At 51.5% G+C, this 20836-nt stretch overlaps 1 protein-coding gene across 2 annotated transcripts in view; it reads right to left on the bottom strand.

Moving 5' to 3' along the window:
* The window catches only part of GCN1 (GCN1 activator of EIF2AK4), a 693936-nt gene that overhangs the window by 186404 nt on the left and 486696 nt on the right, over window positions 1-20836 (bottom strand). For both annotated transcript variants that reach the window (XM_085633485.1, XM_085633484.1), the window contains exons 39-40: window positions 13998-14066; window positions 13635-13773 (exon numbers count right to left, since the gene is read on the bottom strand). In XM_085633485.1, the coding sequence (XP_085489611.1) occupies window positions 13635-13773; window positions 13998-14066 (208 nt within the window). The remainder of the gene's footprint in view (window positions 1-13634; window positions 13774-13997; window positions 14067-20836) is intronic.

Below are 20836 nucleotides of genomic sequence, written 5' to 3'. Positions count from 1 at the left end.
ATTTACTTGAATATCCTAGTTTTTGCACCTTATGAAATTGAATCGTTTCCTGGTTTAGATTTCCCTTCACCCAATGCATTGTTTTGAGGCAGAAGGATACACCCAAAGAGCAAATAGCATTAAGTGAGAGGCGAATGCCCCAGTGAGCTGATCCAAGGTATGATTGACAAAGGCTTAAGTCAATGGCTGGATGAGGAGAGCAGATGGTTGAATGGGGCAGACACAATGACCACATTTTTTACATACTGAAACCAGTGGCTCTGGTTGACGTCTCAGGTGTCAAAAGCCAGACCTAAAAACGCTAGGGGGCAATTCTGTGTGTGCTCTTGCTTAGATGGAAAACTACAAGTCAAGAGAGGCGCCTAAGGCTTCGCTGCTCTTTGACATCACGCCCAAAGCTGCAAAGAAGCTTATTTGCCAGACGGCACTAATAAATATTTTCAGACATCATGCAACGATTTCTTGATCACACACACCTTTTGGGCCCTGCTATGGGGGCCCTTAAAGCAGGGATCTGCAATTTTGTGGCACCGATGGCTTTCGACTACGAATGCTTGACCAAATTGTCGATTGCATTTCATTTTTTATTTCTCCTCAGAAGCTACCATTTTCTTCAGAATATGGGGCTATTTTGGTATTTTGCCACTGGGAAGTTCTGGAGTAAAGAGCGACAATTTACCACTGAACCTACGGCTGCCTATTTTAGATCAGGAAAGCAGATTGGAGTCCCGGCGTCAAATCTACAACATGTGATTGTGGGCAAATCACTGAGTATCTCTCTCTCTCTGCCTAAAAATGAATGTGACCGCATGCAATTTAACCTGCTCGCGTACAGCGCTACAAAAACATTCGGGTTGAGTTTACGCTATGTAAAACATTTTAAAACAAGCGGCTCAGGGAAAGAAAGAGTGACTGCAGCCTTGATTTTATGGCGCAAAATAATTGGTTAAGGGAACGGCAGAGACGCACGTACAGCCTGGACCGCCGTCCACTATTGTAACAAGCTGCTAATTAAAACAAGCAGCCGAACCAGCTGTGTGGGAGAGCTCGGTGGGAGGGGGAGAGCATATTGAAGTCCTGGCGTCAAATTTACAACCTGTGATTCTGGGCAAATCACAGAGTATCTCTCCCGTGCCTAAAAATGAATGTGACCGTGTGCAATGTATCCTACTTGCGCACAGCGCTACAAAAAGTTTCGAGTTGAGTTTACGCTATGTAAAACTAATTAAAACAAGCGGGGCAGTGTGGCGACCCCAAACGCGCTAATTGGAGAAACAAGCGTGGCAGCGTGGCGAATAGACCTCTCAAATGCTCGCTAGTTTACATTATTATTGTAATTCATTTACTATTAGAGATGTTGCGGATGGTCGTGGTACACTGAGGGGATTAAGCCGTGCTAGTGAGTCCGTTGGGTGGCGCCTGTGTCCCCTGCCTGGTCACCTGGACATAATCCTAAATCTATGATATAATGCAATAGTATCTCACTTAATAAGTGCCTGTAGCTGTAAACCAGCTGAAGAGGGTGAGTAGGACCCCGCGTAGCACCACCGATCAGCGGGGTCTCCGGGGCTGAAGTTGGGCTCATCACCTACTCCATGACCCTCAGAAGATGTGCCATGCCCTTCAGCCTTCACTACCCATCTTACCAGCAGGGCTTGGGTGTTGCGTGCAGCAAGTGCTGCGGGTGGTAAGAGCCAAACCCTCCTAGTGCGAATAGTTTACTGAATCTTGGGACTTGACTTGCCAGACAAGAGGCAGGAATTATATTTTTGTAGCAGTCCTCAAGGTTCTCTAAAAATGAAAACGAAAGCCTGGTTTGTTCTCAGACTGTGCGTCAAGGGCTAAAAAGGGATGCTGTAGAAGCTTTATGTAACCGCTTGTCTTGGAAACGGTTAATAATTTCGATCTCCTTTGCGGTTTTGACTGAAACTCCTGACGGCCTGTAGCATTTGGCAGCTGTGGGTTCTGTGGACAACAACTCGCTGAGTGCCTGTTTACAGAAGACGATAAACAGTCCGAATCACGCTGGCTTACCCCAGAAGCACTTATATGCACATGTTATTTGTACACAGAGTCCCATCTTTGAGCAATTGTTGCCGTCGGGCAATTCCTTAAAGAATGCAAGGCTGGTTGAATAAACTCAGCATTCTTGCCTAAAACAAGCCATGAACATCAGAGACCAAGACATTGTGAGGCAGTATGGGAGATGGTTCTTTAACGATGCATTGAAACAGGGTGTATGATTTGCAGTAGATGTGGTCGCGTTACCAGTCCAGTGGCCATGTTAGAACGGAAAGTACTCGTGATAGTTCGCGAGTGGTGCGCGCGCGCTACAGCAAGACATCTGTTTTCTATTATCGCGAGCGTGTCTGGGTACGATAATTTAAAACAGATGTCGCCCGTGCGGGTAACCACAAGCAATAGGCCGTGGGCGGAGCAAAGGCGGGACATGCACCCGCCTTTGCCCAATTGCGTGCAGTCTTTCTTAGAAAGACGCATGCAAAGGCCAATAGCCTGTAACGAAAACAAAACCACACGCACAAGCGTGTGATGAGCTTTCGAAAGCCCCTTACAAGAAGTCTAGCCAGGGCAGCGCATGCGCGCTGCCTAGGTGAGACCTAAAAAGTCTCCATCAATATAATAAATATTCTAAAAATATTCAAGCCATATGTTCTACATAAATATTAAATTTAACACTATTTAAAAAAAAAAAAGGTCTGTCAACATGTCAGTTGGGAGTTAATATGGAAAAGGAAGGACACCTTGGAGAAACACGCAAGTCATGCAGATGGAAGTGGCAGAAAAACTTGAGATATGAAAAGAAGTTACTATAATCATAACACAGTTTTGATAGATGTGTAGTGGACTACAAGGGGTGACTGACTGTGGCATGCTGGGTATTGTTGATTAATTCCCCTGCATGCTTTGTAAAGCTTTGCCACCTGGTACTTGTATCTAACCTGGACAGCGCTATCTGTTTTCCCCAACGAGATATACATTTAGATAATCCTGTTTTTCTGACTGAGACAGAGCTGGGCTCCCATATCAAGGCGGCACCCACATTTCCCACCTCTTTGAAAGCGGGACTTACTGTCTCCTCTAACAAGGTATGAGAAGCCAATAGTGGGACAAGCATAATCATAGGGCACAAGCTTTTAAGCTGTACCCTCTTGACACGTGCCAGACTGGCTCCCTCCAATAAGGTCTGTGCGGTCTCACATATCCGAGTTCCATTACTTTCATGATATTTGGGACAGTTTTGAAGACTATATATGTGTAGTTATAAATGTTCCTAGATATGTGAATGGTGGGGAACTTTAGACACCATGTGTGTGATTTTCAAGAGGTTGGTGACCTGTTTAGGAGGCTGGCAACATCCACCTTAAACAATGTAGTCCACCCATACACATGCCCATATTCCCCTCCCCAACACCAGCAGACTGTGGGTGGATGGTACCCATCAGCATTTTAATGTAGCTGATGCAAGAGCGAACCCCATTCCATCAAATTTTCTAAATTAGTATTTCTTTAGTGGATCACTCCCTGTTTTGAGTCATACCATTTTTCGCTGGAACCAGCCGTAAAATATACTTAGGAAGGGCAGCAGGGAGGCATGACCTGGACAACAGAAGGTCAAACATGTGTCATCCCTTTCCCAGGAATGGCAGGGCCCCTGGAAGGTACCTCTGCAACAGCAAAAAGAATAGAATACAACTGGAAAAAAAGCTGAATATTGTGAGCTGAAACTCTCACTACGGACTGGGACTAAGCCCAGTATAAATCTGCAGAATATCTTGCTGCTTGCCTGTGGAGAAAAGGAGACCTATTTGCCTGAGAGAGGAGCTGGACTGTACCTACCAGGAAGAGTGACTTAACCACAAAGGAACTGCGAGAATCCGCTGATTGGAAGTAGCTGATTAGAGGACATCTTAATAGACTAAGACTGCTAAGAAGCCCCAAGGGCAACCAAACCAGCTGTTTAAGAGGAGCAACACCCCCCCCCCCCACCTCGGTGAAGATGGGTTATCCAGCTACATAATGGCTTCACTGAAAATAGGGATATTTGGTATCAAACATATTATACTGATAAATCCACACTGATTCCAGTGATGGATTTACCAATACATGCACCCAGCGGGCACCTTAGAGGTGCCCCCTGAAAACCTAAGAGCCTCTGGTGTACTTGATCACTAGTTTCTGCCGACCTGCCACCCAAGACTCTGTTCTGACCTCCTAGGGTGAAAGCCTTTTGCTCTCCGGAGACCCAGAACAAAACTCTGTCCGGGCAGAAGGTGTAACACCCCCTCCCACTGGATGACCTGCTCTTTAGCCTCTTTGGGCCAGCAAGCTTCACAGAGCTGCTGCCTTTGGAATGCGAATCTGGGTCCACTTCCAGGAGAGGAAGCTGCCCCCCTTTGTCCTGGACCCCCCTGGCACGTGGACAGGTGGGAAAATTAGCTAGCCAGGTAGTCGTGCCACCTTCAGGCTAGTACCACCCCTAAGGTGGACTACTGTAAGGGGGACACAATATTTCATCATCTTTGTGATGGCATACTTAGGGATTCTGGGACAGGGTTATGCCCACTTCCCACAGGAAGTGGTCATATAGTGGGTGTAGTGGCCCCCAGGGTAAATAGCCCATTGGCTACTGCCCTACACTCCACTAACACCCTTAATTTCAGTTTTTAGGGGAGCCCCTGGCACCAGAGAAGCAGATCCTTACGACCTAAGAAGAGAGAGGACATCTAAGGGCAGCAAATGCAGAGAGGAGAGAAGACGCAGCTGACCTGGTACCAACCCTGCTGGCCCGTCTGCATCCCTCATCGAAAACTGTGCCAAAGTCGACTCATCCTGCAGCTGTTGACTCCAGAAACCTGGGAGGACTGCCTGCCTTAGAAAAAGACTCAAGACCTCCCGTGAACAGCAGACCAGTTCTTAAGAAACTCCAAAAGTGTAGAATGAGGCATCTGAGACCACTAACACCCGACACCCTAAGTCAGCCCTGCACCAGTCGCCTCTGGCCCGAGTTGCAGTGGGCCACCAGCGTCAATAAGGCCCGCCAGCCCTCGAGTCCATGTGACTTCACCTGTCTTGGACTCCCTGACGTCTCCTGCAGCCTCTGCACGCACGCCCCCTCAACCGCGACTGCTCCAGTAAGGAAAAAACAGACACCTAAGGACACCTCTGCACCCGTCGCCCATGGGACCAGCAGAATAGGACCATAGGTGTCTCCCCATCACCGAGCATCACAAGGCCTGATCCCACTTGCTGGTTCAGCATGACTGGCCTCCTGGCCAGAGCCTGCAGCCTCTTTCCGCAGTGACCAATCTCCACTGAAATAAATTGAGCTCCCGACACTGTTTTGCACCATGCACCCAGACGTCCCCGTGCCACTGGTGGTGTACTGCTTGTGCTGCCTTGGACCATGCCCACCACTCACCTTAATCCCTGGATATTGGTGTTGTAAGTCGCTGTTCTATACTTGTTCGCAGACATTTTTCTTCCTTTCATAGGATAACATTGCAGAACTCAGTGGAAAGAATTTATATGTAATAATGTACAAAAATTTACTTAACTAAACGATTTTTCTCTAATGCCTAAACATATATAAATATACTTGCTATTTTTATAAATTGGTGAGGATCTCCTTCTTGAGTTGTGTGTATCTGCAAATTTCTTGCACTCCTCTGTGTTAAGCTCAAGGCTGCCCAACCACCCGACCTCCTAATAGAGCACTTTGGGATTGCATAGCAAGCCCATGACCACCTATAAGGGAAACCCTGGACTCCTTACACAGCATATCAGATTCTCGATATATCACATAAAGAGCCAGCTTCCTACACACCCCTACAGCAGGCCTGACAGCCCTAAGGCAAGGTGCTGAATATTACATGTGAGGGCATATCTGCATGAGCAGATATGCCCCTGTTCTGGTCAGTCCTATTACTGCCAATGCGAATGGACAGGGAAGCCATTTTAAAAGATGTGCTAGACACCGGTGAAAACGAGTTCCCCAGCTACATGATGGCTTTACTGAAAATAGGGATGTTTGGTATCAAGCATCCCCTATTGATAAACCCACACTGATTCCAGTGATTGATTTACCAATACATGACTGGTTTCTGCCAGTCTGCCACCCAAGACACTGTTCTGACCTAATAGGGTGAGAGTCTCTGCTCTCCGGAGGCCGAGAACAAAAGCTTGTCTGGGAAGAGGGTGTAACACGCCCTCCTACAGGATGACCTGCTGAATAGCCTCTCTAGGCCAGCAACCTTCAAAGAGCTGCTGCCTTTGGAATGCAAGTCTGGCTCCCCTCAAGGAGAGGAAGCGGGCCCCTTTGTCCAGGACCCCCTTGGCACCAGGACAGGTGGGAAAATTAGCTAGCCAGGTATGTGTGCCCCCTCCTGGATAGTACCACCCCTAAGGTGGGCTACACTGAGTAACACCCCTAAGGTGGGCATCACAGAGATGGACACGATTTTTCATAAGTAGCCATCTAGGTGATTGTGTACTTAGGAATTCTGAGACACGGTTATGCCCAATTCCCACTAAGAAGTGGTCATATAGGGGGCACAGTGACCCCAGGTGTCAGTACCCCATTGGCTACTACCCTACACTCCCCCAACGCCCCTAAATTCAGTATTTAGGGGAATCCCTGGCACCAGAGAAGCAGATCCTGACAAAGGAGGACACGAAGAGCCACAAAAGCAGAAGACTGACGAGAGCACCAGACTTGGTCTCAGTCCAGTTGACCTGTCTGCCGTTTTCTGCCTCTGCACGCTGGTCCCCTCTACAGTGACTGCTCAAGGTTTGAAAACCAGACGCCTAAAGTCACCCCCTCATCTGTTGCACCCTGACCGTAGAGAAGAGGACCAAGGGTGTCCCTATGTCCCCAAGCACCACAAAGCCTGATCCGCCTCTGTTGGTTCAGCTAGACTGGCCTTCCGGACAGAACCTGCAGCCTTGTTTTGCAGTGACAGATCTCCATAGAATAACATAGGGTTCCCAATGCTGTTTTGCACCCTGCCGCCCTCATGCCCCTGTTGATGTACTGTTGGTGCTGCCTTCAACCTTGTCCACCACTCACCTTAACTCCTGGAGATTGGTATTGTATGTCGCTGTGCTATACTTGTTTGCAATACTTGTTCTTCCACCCATAATATAACATTGCAGAGCTCAAAAATTGCAGTGTGTCCACTGCTTGAACTGAAAAGTATTTATCTTTAAAAACGTAGTTACCTGAACGATTTCTCTGATGCCTACACACATATATAAAAACACCTGCTTTTTTAAAATAAATTGGTGTAAATCTCCTTCTTGAGTCGTGTGTGTCATTTATTGATCATTGTGTGTATTTGCAGATGTCTTGTACTCCTCTCAGTTAAGCCTAAGGCTGCTTGACCACACTACCCCTAATATAGCACCTTGGGACTGCTGGACAAACCCCTGTCCACTTATAAGGGAACCCCTGGACTCTTTACACAGTATATCAGATTATTGATATATCACATAAAGAGCCAGCTTCCTACAACCTCCCATTAGAAATATTCTAATACATTCATACACGATCAGTGGGATCAAAATGAGCTAGGTGGTTTTGGCTAGGCTTATGGAGGGTTGTGCTTTGATTGTATTGGTGCACCATCTACACCATCCCCATGTATGGAACAAAAAAAGGGCATTTGATACAGCTACCAGGAAAGCAAATACAATTTGTGTAATGAGACTAGAAAGGATTAAACGTTTCAAATTGCCACAATCCAGCTACTCTTCATAAAACTGACACAAAACGCTCCATAACAGTTTAAAAAGGAAGGACGCAGAAATAAATTGAAGGAAATTCCCGATCCAAACTGAAGCCTCCATTTGATTAACTGCATTATATAATCCCAAAGACTTCACCACTTGTGCCCTTTGGCGCAGTCGGACAAATTACTTACGTGTGTAACGATATATCCGTAAGAGACTTTAGTTAGTGATAGATTCCTTACCTTAGATATCCCTAGGCGTCAGACTGGATCCAGAAAGTTTTCGTCAGAAGTACCCCTGCGCGTTGGTAGGCGTCGTCGTGCGGCTCCGCATACGTCGCTGGCATCGCATTCGCCGAGATGACATCGGAGCTACTTAGACGCGCCCACGCACGCTGACGTCAGTTCTGTACACGACTTTCCGAGCCAGGAACGCAGAGCCATGCCAGAGATCAACTACTGATGCAATAGAACTAGGGCCCTGAAAGGGATGACCTGAACCCTAGAGAACAGTTCGCAGAACGTGGAGGATGGGCGGGCGGTAAGGAATCTATCACTAACTAATGTCTCTTGCAGATATATTGTTACACAAGTAAGTAACTTGTGCATCTGAAAAAGACACGTTAGTGATAGATTCCTTACCTTAGACTACATACCCAAGCAATACCAACCCTAGTGGAGGGTCTGCAAAGTGAAATCACACCAGAAATTCATGGAGAACCGACCAGCCAAAGAAGCCGTCTCTCCGGACTGGACTGTCAAGGCAATAGTGCTTAGTGAAAGTATGCAGCGAGGCCCACGTGGCTGCCTGACATATCTTGCAGGGGGACACCGCGTCCCAATGCTGCAGTAGCTGCTGTGGCCCTGGTAGAATGGGAGCGCAGCCCTACTGGAGGTTCCTTTTTAGCCAGAGAGTAACAGGCTTTAATGCACAAGACAACCCAACTGGAGATAGTCCGCTTGTGCACAGCTCGGCCTTTCTAGGCGCCCATGTAGCCAACAAAGAGCTGGTCATCCACCCAGAACTGTTGTGTGCGGTTGAGATAGAATGAAAGTGCACGTTTTGGGTCCAGGTGGTGGAGCCTCTCTTCCTCTCTTGAAGGGTGCGGAGGCGGAAAGAAAGTGGGAAGAGTGACAGTTTGCCCGAGATGAAAGGCAGTGACTACTTCGGCAGAAAGGAGGGACGTGGTCGAAGCACAATCTTGTCCGGATGAATTGTCAGGAAAGGAGGTTTACATGAAAGAGCCTGGAGCTCACTTACACGCCTAGCGGAGGTGATGGCCACCAGGAAGACAGTTTTCAAAGTCAATAACCGCAAAGGACAGTTATGATGAGGCTCAAAGGCAGCGCACATTAAGTATGTGAGAACCAGGTTCAAGTCCCACTGAGGCATCACAAAGAGAAATGGAGGGAAAAGGCGAGTAATGCCTTTGAGAAATCTATTGACAACAGGGGACTTGAAAAGAGAGGGCTGATCAGGCAGCCTGAGAAAGGCCGAAAGGTAGCCCTTGATAAAGCCCAGAGCAGAGCCCTGCTGGGCCAAAGAGAGAAGGAACAATAGGACCTCAGAAAGAGAGGCAGAAACGGGATCTACAGCTTTCGCTGTGCACCATGCCACAAACTTGTTCCACCGACAGGCGTACACAGATTTAGTTGAGGGACACCAGGCTGCCTGAATCACATTACAGACCTCAGGAGGCAAGTTAAATAGAATCAACTGTCGCCGCTCAATCTCCACGTAAGGAGGTGGAGGGTGGACACTTTCGGGTGGAGGAACGTTCCCTGTTGCTGCGACAGAAGATCCTCCTGAAGAGGCAGTCGGATCGGGGATCCACGCTCATACTGAGTAGCTTGGAATACCAAACTCTTCGAGCCCAGTCCAATGCCACAAGAATGACTTGGGCCCGGTCGCATCTGATTTTCTTTAGCACTCTGGGTAGAATTGGTATAGGCGGAAAAGCGTACAACAGACCGCAACTCCACATGCGACGAAAAGCGTCTCCGAGCGAGTGCCGAGCCGGGAAACTCCAACGCGCAGAACTGCTGAGATTGCGGGTTCTCTTCGGTGGTTAATAGATCTAACCAAGGTTCGCCCCACTGCCTAAAGAGACCTTGTGCCACATCCGTTTGAAGACGCCAGTCATGATCCATCAGGCACCGGCGGCTGAGTTTGTCCGCCCTGGCGTTCTAAGAACCTGCCAGGTGTTGAACCGTCAAGGAGATGCCTTGACGTTTTAGCCATGTCCAGAGGCACAGAGCCTCCTGACATAGGGTCCACGACCCCACCCCACCTTGCTTGTTGCAATACCACATGGCGGTGGTGTTGTCTGTGAACACCTGCACTACCCTCCCCTTGACAGAGGGAAGGAATGCTTTCAGTGCAAGTAGGATCGCCCTGAGCTCCAAAAGATTGATATGGAGCTTGGACTCCGCCGGAGACCAGAGGCCTCTGATCTCCGCCTCTCCCATGTGGCCACCCCATCCCAGGAGGGACGCATCCATCACCACTGTGTGCTCCAGTTGGGAAAGGGAAAGGGATCTGCCGCTGACCCAACGCTGGCCCGTGAGCCACCACTGCAAGTCTCGTGCAGTGCCCTCCGAAACCTGGACGTAGTCGGACAGGTTCCACTGATGCTGCGCTCACTGGAACTTCAGGTCACACTGCAGAGCCCGCATATGTCATCTGGCATGGTCGGTTAGCAGGATGCAGGAGGCCATGAGTCCCAGCAGCCTCAAGTTCGTCCTGACCGAAACCCAGGACAAGGGCTGAAATATCGGAATCATAGCCCGAATGTCCTGGACTCGCAGTTCGGGAGGATAAATCCGAAACTGCGCCGTGTCCAGAACCGCTCCGAAGAAGAGGAGCTTCTGAGAGGGCATCAGGTGCAACTTCGGCACATTGATGGAGAACCCCAGCAAATGCAGGAGGTCGGCCGTACTCTGGAGGTGGGAGACGACTGCCTGGGGCGCGCCCGCCTTCAACAACCAGTCGTCCAGATAGGGGAAGACTGAGACCCCTGATCTGCGCAGATGAGTTGTGACCGCCGCCATCACTTTCGTGAACACCCGAGGGGTGCTGGTAAGGCCGAAAGGGAGCACGGTGAACTGAAAGTGCTTGTGGCCTACCGTGAACCGCAGGTAACGCCAGTGGGCCAGCAGGATGGGGATATGAAAATAAGCATCCCGCAAGTCCAACGCTACATCCAGTCTTGCGGGTCTAGGGCAGACAAGACCTGAGCAAGCGCGAGCATTTTGAACCTCTCCTTCCGGAGGAAGCGATTGACGTCCCGGAGGTCTAAGATAGGACGCAGGCCCTAGTCCTTCTTTGGAATTAGGAAGTAGTGGGAGTAACAACCATGACCTACTTCTGGCATCGGAACGTGCTCGATGGCCCCCTTGGCCAAGAGGGCTGCAACTTCCTGCTGGAGAAGCGCCAAATGATCCCCCGACATGCGGTGGTACTGCTGCAGCATGGCTGCAAGGGATGTCTCGAAAGGGAGGGAATAGCCCCTTCGGACTATCTGCAGAACCCACCTGTCCGAAGTGATGGTGCGTCAGTGGGGGAGGTGAAGGCGAATCCTGCCGCCCACTGGCATTTGGTGGGTCTGAAACACCGGACTAGGAAGGTTTTGAGGCAGTGGTAGCGGGGGTGGACTGACCCGTCCGCTGGCCCCGTGCCCCACTTCAACAGGCCCCCTGACCACGGCTGCACTGAGACTGTGGCTGCGCAGGTCGGCGGATCTGAAAGGAACGCGTTTGGGCGCCTCGTCCCTGACCTCGAAAGGCTCGAAAGACAGACCCCAAGGGAGCAGGCGTGGAGGCAAGACCCAAGGTCTGGGCTGTAGCCTGGGAGTCTTTAAAGCGTGCCAAAGTGCTATCCGCTTTTTGTCAACAAAGAGGCGCGTGCCATCAAAGGGCATGTCCAACAAAGTGTTCTGGACATCCCCGGAGAAGCCCGTTTTCCTGAGCCAGGTGTAACGGCGTAGCGCCAATGTTGTGGAAATTGCCCTGCCGAGGGAGTCGGCTGTGTCAAGGTCACAACCGATAGTGAATTTTGCAGCATCTCTCCCCTCGGTCATGGCTTGGGAGAGCACCGCTCGAGCTTCCACTGGACACTGAGGCAGCACCTGTGCTACAGTGTCCCACACAGAGTGGGAATAGCGGCCCAACAGGCACCGCTCGCAACCCGGATCTGGCAGAGGTGCAAATCTTTTTCCCAAACAGCTCAAGTTTTTTTAGATTCTTTGTCCGGAGGTGCGGGAGGGGATACGCTCGGAGAGGCAGAGGCCTGGACAACCAGACTCTCAGGCTTTGGGTGTAGCGTGAGAAAACTGGGGTCGCCCGGGGCCGGGCGATGGTGTCGTGCCACACTCTAATCCAAAGGAACCCCTGTGTAAGGCTTGGTCCAGGTGCTTAACAGAATGTCTGTAATCGCGTCATTAAAGGGCAGTACCGGCTCTGCCGAAGAGGTCGCCGGCTGCAGCACCTTAGTCAGGAGATTTGTCCTGAAACTCACGGAAGGGAGCTCAAGGTTAAGAGCCTCAGCCGCCCTATGCAACACCCCAGAAAAAGTCCCAACCTCATCCGTAGCCATGGAAGAAAGGGACAGTGTACCAGGGTGTGGAGAGAAATCCAGATCGCCTGGACCGTCCATATCACCCTCCCACTCCGGTTCATCCTCACATTGAGCTGCGAGAGGGTCCTCAGACCCCTCCCAGTACTCCCCTGTCCACCGGCTGTTTAAGAGGCCAGTAAGGACGAGGGACCCGGGGAAAGGGAATAAACTCCCCACCTGGAATAGGAATCTGAGGATAATAGACCAATCCAGGCTCGACGTAGTCTGGCCCTGTAGGCAACGGCATCGTGTCCCGTGGCGGTCCAGACGCCGGAGGCAGTGCCGAGGCCGGAGCCAACGGCGCCGCAGGTTACATTGATCGTGTAGCCGGTGCCAAAGGCGGCGGCACGGGGTCAGAACCACCCAACGGGTCCGCGGGGCCCGGAGGGGCCCGATGGGGCAAATAAACGGCCCGTGGCCGACAGGAAGACCTGTATTTCTTACGGTGGCGCGTACGGCCCCGGGAAAGGCGGGCAGGCTGCAGGTAACAACGGAGGCTCCACCGGAGCCACGGGGAAGTGACCATCCGCCCCCTCCACCGCGTTCCGTGACCGGTGAGGGGAAGATGAAGAGCGATGTTACTGCTTCGACTTCTTATGGCGCTATGACTTACCTGTCCCCGATTGCGACGAATGGTGGTGTCGGCCCCACGACCTGTCCCTCGACCTCCGACGGGAGAGGGACCTCGAGCGTCGCGGAACCGACTGCTGGGCCTCCAACAACTTTCGCGAATGCTCCCGCAAAGCTTTCTGGGCTAGAGCCCGACAATTGGGGCACGTCTCGGGGTCATGGGCGTGCCCCAAGCAGAAGAGACACACATTATGCGGGTCCGCCACCGACATGTACTGACGGCAGTCCCTACAGGACTTAAACCCGGGCATCTCCACTGCACCAGAAGTCGAGTACTCCACAAGCAAGAGACACAAGTCTCCGAAATAAAGTTAAAATATTAACTAGGAGTACCGCTCTTTCTCAGATCTGCGCTTGCTGGCGCGGAAAAAGAAAGAACTGACGTCAGCGCACGTGGGCGCGTCTAAGTAGCTCCGATGACGTCATCTCGACGAATACGACGCCAGCGACGTACGCGGAGCCGCACGATGACGTCTACCGACACCCAGGGGTACTGCTGACGAAAACTTTCCAGATCCAGTCTGATGCCTGGGGATATCTAAGGTAAGGAATCTATCACTAACGTGTCTCTTTCAGATTACAATGCTAAGCACCAACTGCTGCTGACTGGAGGTTCCACATTTCCCCCGTCAAAGGCTCACCCTGAGCAGCTCCAGATCGATCCACAGAGCTCTGTTCAGATGCCAGCGTTTCCATCAGCCATGGCAACAAGTCATCAAAGCAGGACTCTCCCATCCCCTTCACCATTGCCCCCAATGCCTTGGCAGATACTGTCCGCACCTGGAAGGGTTGAGAAAAGAGCAATTAAACATGGGCAGGGAGGGAGACAGGACAACATACAAGGAATGTATCCAAATGTACACCTTGTCTGCTTGCAATCCACACTAACAATCACCCACGTTAATGAGGATACCAGACAAATGTACATATATTTACAGACCCCAGATATTCCCCAACAGTGAAAAAAGGTACAAAACAGCACAATTATGTAAATAGTCTCTTACCTCTGGTACAGGGTCAAGCAAGGAAGCTTTAAGACCAGGAGTAACACTGGGCAGGTATGGAGACAGGTCCTAAAACAAGAACGAAGAGAATTAAGTGGCTCTTTTTGAAAAAAATACAACGCTACGTGACACACACTTGAGAAATGAATCAGAGTCGGCTTTCAAATATAGCACATTCTACTGTTTCTGCCATACAATTTCAAACACCAAAGTGTCAGGTCCAGTCAGCTTATTCAATCCACACAGCTCTTAACTTCATGATTATTTAACAATCACACTAACTTTTCTTTTTAGAAACTAAGGAAAAACACCATGAATTAGGCTTACAGATTCCCTTTACTGCTAGCATCAAAAGGTTCCTCACTTGTCAAGCTTCGTGCTCACCCCCAGTAAACCAACACCAGCCCATGTGCAAAGTATTGCCACACTTCATAGCCATCTCTCAAAATAACTAGGACTAATGCACAAGTTACTACTTGTGTAACGATATGTCTGTAAGAGACATTAGTTACAGATAGATTCCTTATCTTAGAATATCCCCAGGCGTCGGACTGAATCCGGAAAGTCTTTTCGTAGCAGTACCCTTGTGCATCAGTAGGTGGCGTCGTGCTGCTCCGCGTCCATCACTGGCATCGTATGTGCCGAGATGACGTCACAGAGACTGCCGAGGCGCCACCCATGCACGCTGACGTCAGTTCTGTACACAACTTTTCGCGCCAGGAACGCAGAGCCATGCAAGAAACTGACCAGTGGTGCCATGAAGCTAGGGCCCTGAAAGGGGGATGACCTTAACCCTAGAATCAGTTTGCAGAACGGGGAGGATGGGTGGGGCGGTAAGGAATCCATCACTAACTAATGTCTCTTACAGATATATCGTTACACAAGTAGTAACTTGTGCATCTGAAAGAGACACGTTAGTGATAGATTCCTTACCTTAGAATACATACCCCAGCAATACCGACCCCAGTGGTGGGTCTGCAAATAGATTTCACCAGGAAGTCACGGAGAACAGAACGGCCAAAGAAGCCATCTTTTCGGACCTGACTGTCAAGGCAGTAATGCTTGGTAAACGTGTGCAGCGAGGCCCACATAGCTGCCTGACAAATGTCCTGCAAGGGGACGCCCAAGGCAGTAGTGGTTGCAGCTGCCCTGGTTGAATGGGCACGCAGCCCCACAGGAGGCTCCTTCTTAGCCAAGGACTAACATGCTTTGATGCACAGAACGATCCACCGAGAGATGGTCCATTTGTGCACAGCCCGACCTTTTTTGGCACCCACATAGCCAACAAAGAGCTGGTCATCCACCCGGAACTGCTGGGTACGCTTTAGATAGAATGCGAGCGCACGTTTCGGGTACAGACGGTGGAGCCTCTCTTCCTCTCTTGAAGGATACGGCAGCGGAAAGAAGTTAGGCAAAGTGATGGTCTGCCCGATGTGGAAGGGCGTGACCACCTTCGGCAAAAAAGAAGGACGGGTCCTTAACACCACCTTGTCCAGATGAACAGAAAGGAAAGGAGGTTTGGAAGAAAGAGCCTGGAGCTCACTCACTCTTCTGGCAGAGGTGACAGCGACCAGAAAAGCCATCTTAAGAGTAAGAAGACGTAAAGGACAGGTATGAAGGGGCTTGAATGGAGCGCACATCAGATGGGTCTAAACGAGATTCAAGTCCCATTGAGGCATGAAGAACGGCACAGGAGGAAACGTGTGCGTAATGCCTTTAAGGAAATGGTTAACAACCGGGGACTTAAAAAGAGAAGGCTGATCTAGAAGCCTCAAAAAGGCGGAGATGGCCGAAAGATAACGTTTGATAGTGCCCAGAGCAGAGCCCTGCTGGGCCAAAGAAAGAAGTAACAGAAGAACTTCAGAGAGAGGAGCAGAAAGGGGATCCACAGCCTTTGCTGTGCACCATGCCACAAACCTGTTCCACCTGCAGGCGTATACCGTTTTAGTGGAGGGACGCCTGGCTGCCAGACTGACATCACAGACTTCGGGAGGAAGGTTGAAAGCTGTCAACTGTCGCCCCTCAATCTGCACGCATGGAGGTGGAGGCTGGACAGGTTCGGGTGGAGGAATGTCCTCTGCTGCTGCGACAGAAGATCCTCCCGAAGAGGCAGACGGATCAGGGGATCGATCGCCATGCTGAGTAGCTCGGGATACCAGTATCTTCGAGCCCAATCCGGAGCCACAAGGATGACCTGGGCCCGGTCACGACGAATCTTCAGCACTCTGAGCAGAAGTGGTATAGGCGGAAAAGCGTACAACAGACAGCAACTCCACTTGCGACGAAAAGCGTCGCCGAGCGAGTGCCGCCTCGGAAATTCCAACGCGCAGAACTGACGACATTGCGCGTTCTCTTCAGTGGCGAATAGATCTAACCAAGGCTCTCCCCACTAGTGAAAGAGACCTTGCGCCAAGTCCGAGTGCAGACGCCGTTCGTGATACATCAAGCACTGGCGGCTGAGTTCATCCGCCCTAGCGTGCAGAGAACCTGCCAGGTGTTGAACCACCAAGGAAATGCCTTGATGTTCCAGCCACGTCCATAGGCGCAGAGCCTCCTGACAAAGGGTCCAGGACCCCACCCCACCCTGTTTGTTGGAATACCACATGGCGGTGGTGTTGTCCGTGAACACCTGCACCACAATTCCCCGGACAGAGGGAAGGAATGCTTTCAGTGCAAGCCGGATCGCCCGAAGCTCCAAGAGGTTGATATGGAGCCGGGACTCCGCCGGAGACCAGAGTCCTCTGATCTCCGCCTCTCCCAAGTGGCCGCCCCATCCCAGGAAGGACGCGTCCGTCACTACTGTGTGCTCCGGTTGGGGAAGGGAGAGGGATCTGCCCTTGACCCAATCGAGATTCGTAAGTCACCACTGCAATTGTCGTGCAGTGCCCTCCGAGATCTGGACATGATCGGACAGGTTGCCCTGATGCTGTGCCCACTGGAACTTCAGGTCCCACTGCAGAGCCCGCATATGCCATCTGGCATGTGTCACCAGCAGGATGCAGGAGGCCATCAGGCCCAGGAGCCGGAGGGTCATCCTGACTGAAACCGAGGACAGAGGCTGAAAGATCGGAATCATAACCTGAATATCCCGGACTCGCTGCTCGGGAGGATAAACCCGAAACAGCGTCGAATCCAGAACCGCTCCGAAGAAAGGGAGCTTCTGAGAGGGACTCAGGTGCGACTTCGGCACGTTGATGGAGAACCCCAGCAAGTGCAGGAGGTCGGCCGTAGTCTGAAGGTGGTGGACAACTGCCTGGGGCGAGCCAGCCTTCAACATCCAGTCGTCGAGGTAGGGGAAGACTGACACCCCCGACCTGCGCAGGTGAGCTGCAACCACCGCCATCACTTTCGTGAACACCCGAGGGGCACTGGTAAGGCCGAAGGAGAGCACGGGAAACTGAAAATGCTTCTGGCCTACCGTGAACCGCAGGTAACGCCGGTGGGCCGGCAGGACAGGGATGTGAAAATATGCGTCCTGCAAGTCCAACGCTACTATCCAGTCTCCAGGGACGAGGGCAGCCAAGACCTGAGCCAGAGTCAGCATTTTGAACTTCTTCCTCCGGAGGAAGCCATTGACGTTCCAGAGGTCCAAGATGGGGCGCAGGCCCGCTTTGTCCTTCTTGGGGACCAGAAAGTAGTGGGAATAACAACCACTCCCTACTTTTGGCCCAGGAATGCGCTCGATAGCCCCCTTGGCCAAGAGGGCCGTAACTTCCTGGTGGAGAAGCACCAAGTGATCCCTCGACATGCAGTGGCACCGAGGTGGCATGGCTGGAGGGGTGGACTGAAAGGGAAGAGAATAACCCCTGCAGATGATCTGCAACACCCACTCGTATGATGTGATATCGCACCAGTGGTGGAGGTAGTGACGGACCCTGCCACCCACCGGCGTGGGGTGCCCCACAAAGCTCGGATTAGGAAGGTTTGGAGGTAGAAGCAGCAGAGGTGGACTGCCCCCCACGCTGATTCCCAGAGGCGCCCCTGTGGAAGCCACGGCCACGCTGAGGCTGGTTCTGCACAGGGTTGTTGAAGGAATGTGCCCGGGCGCCTCTGCCTTGGCCACGAAAGGAGAGAAACCCAGGAGTGGCTGGACTCTTCGTGGAAAGACCTAAGGACTTGGCAGTGGCCCGCGAGTCGTTAAAGCGCTCTAGCGCGCTGTCAGCCTGTGAGAAAGTGCCCTCTTTCTTGCATGGTATGCCCCCACTTTTTGCTAAATTGCTGAATGTACTTTGACTGAGTGTACCCTGGACTCCTGCCAATCAGGTGCCCAGGGCCTATGTTCCTTCCTTAAACACACAAACTCCAAATTGGCAAACCCTGGCCACATGTCAGCCCCTAGTAAATGGTACCCTAGGTACCCAGGGCCTTGTGACCAGGGAAGGCCCCTAAGGGCTGCAGCACATATTGTGCCACCGTTAGGGGCCCTGTACCCTTACACACATACACTGCCTTTGCAGGCTGAGTGTCTGGGTGCAGGACAAAATGAAGAGTCGACATGGCACACATCCCTGTGTGCCATGCCCAACACCCACACTGCCAAGGCATATGTCAGTCACCCCTCTGGCTGGGTGCCTTATGCCCATGGTGTGGGCACAGGAGCAGGAGCCCTGTGCCCCTACAGTACCCAGGTCCATTCCCGGGCACTGTAAGTGCAGTGCTGCCATTTAAGAGTACATGGTGCTGAGGGCTCGTCAAACACGAGCTCCACAGCACCATAATGGCAACACTAAAGACTGGGAAGTTTGGTATCAAACTTCTCAGCACATTAAACCCACACTGATGCCAGTGTGAGATTTAATGTACCAAGCACCCCAGAGGGCATCTTAGAGATGCCCCCTTACAACTAACCTACAATCCACGTCTGCTCTGAGGCTGCCCAGGCTGCCACACAGCAGACACGTTGCTGGACCCCTGGGTGGGAGAGCCCCTGCTCTCCCGGGCCTGCAACAATGCACATCCTGGGTGAGGTGATAAATCTCCTCCCCCAGGATGAGCAAAGGGAAGCTTCAAAGGCCTGCCGCCTCTAGGAGTTTCCCCAGGCCACTGCAACCCCCCACTCTGGCGGGAAGCTTGGCCGGAAACCCCATACAAGGACAGGGGATGTGCCAGCCGGCCCACCCCACCTCCAGGTGGGGGAGGCGAGGTGAAGCACATCTCCGGGCTCTCGCCATCTTGAAGATGGGAGGCCCTACCCTATCAGGATTAGGCTACTGCCCCCCTCCCACAGGAGAGGGGCAGGATAGGGGGTGTACCCACCCCAGGACAAGGACCCATTGGTCTCTGACATTCACCTACCTGTAACGCCCCTAAATCTAGTATTTAGGGGCACCCTGATCCTTCCTTCCCCAGATTCCAGATTCGAAAAACTACAAGAAGAGCAAGAAGAACAAAGACCTGCCCTGCAGCTGCTAAAAAGGGAAGAAGACACCAACTGCTTTATCCCAGCCCTACCGGCCTGTCGACTCCCGGACCTGCACCAGCGCGGCATCTCTCGTGGCCAGCAACCTCACCAACCCCGGAGGACCTGGCTACCTTTTGGCTCTAAGCCCCTGGGACTCCCATGAGTAGAGGCTCTACTCAGAAACCTATTTCTAACCCCTGGCAGCAGCCCGGAACCGCGAACCCAGCACACTCTGCACCAGCCAAGCCTGGCCAGTGCCGGAGTGGACAAAGACCCTGAGGACAACCCCACGGCGACTGTGACCCTGAGTCCGGCACCCAAGGACCCCCCTCGACATTCCGGAAGAAGCCTGCAGCCTCAGAACAAGGTGCCCCCCCAACCGCGATCATCAGAGGGTAAGATTTCCCGACACCAAAAGGCACCCCTGCACACGGTGCCCTGCGGCACCCTGTGCCCAATCCCGGGGTACCCACCTAACCTACAACTACCCAACTTACCTCTCAAAGTGGTGGTGGCACCTGAAGCATCCTCGTCCCCGAGCTTGCAGCCTTTTTCCTAACCGGAACATTCCCATTGATTTCCATTGAGCGCCCGACGGCTCAAAAGCACCCTGCACCCAGCCGCCCGAGTGGCCCTGGCAGTGCAATCTCTACACTAGCCTACTTCCCCACTTGCCCTGAGTGAGTGACCAGGAGCCCAGCTCCCACAGCCGCGTGGCCTGCTAGTCAGCAGCCACCAAACCAGGCCCCCCTATTCCTCATAGGCTAACATTGGGCCTAACTCTCTCTGCACCTGGCCGTCCTGAAACCGCTGAGGGTGAACTGACTGTACCTACCTGACACTGGGAGACCCCCCGAGTCTATGCCCAGAACTTCAACTCTGCCAGTCGAGAACTTACCCTTAAACCGCGAACTTCATTTTCCTCATAGGGTAACATTGACTGGCTTTTTCTTGGAAATTCTTCTAAGTGTGAACTTTTCAAAACTCAAAATATTCACCAAAAATCAGCCGAGTGACAAAAACGAATTTACTCACCTGCTCCTAGGTGAGCTCCCAGTGCTGGATCTTGGTGCCCAGCCCTGACCCTGAAAAGTGTTCACAACTATACTTACCTTTAACTCATTTTTCTTCCATAGGAAACCATTGACTGCTTTTCTATGAAATTTCTTCTAAGTGTTGATTTCTGCAATTTCTAAATATTCCTCAAAAATCGTATAACATCTGAAAATGTAATTACTTACCTGTTTTGGATAGATGTCCCAGTACTGAGTCTAGCCACCCAGTACTGGATTACAAAAGTAACGATAACCTACTGTACCTGTAACCTATATTTCCTTCCATAGGGAATCATTGATTGTTTGCTCTGAAATATTTTCTAAGTGCTCACTTTTGAAATAGCTAAATATTAGTTAAAAATCACTACAGTACCAAAGTCGAC

The sequence above is a fragment of the Triturus cristatus genome, chromosome 11, assembly GCF_964204655.1.
Source record: "Triturus cristatus chromosome 11, aTriCri1.1, whole genome shotgun sequence".
Lineage (NCBI taxonomy): Eukaryota > Metazoa > Chordata > Amphibia > Caudata > Salamandridae > Triturus > Triturus cristatus.
The sequence above is the reverse complement of the archived record's forward strand: the minus strand, read 5'-3'. Positions and strand labels throughout refer to the sequence as shown.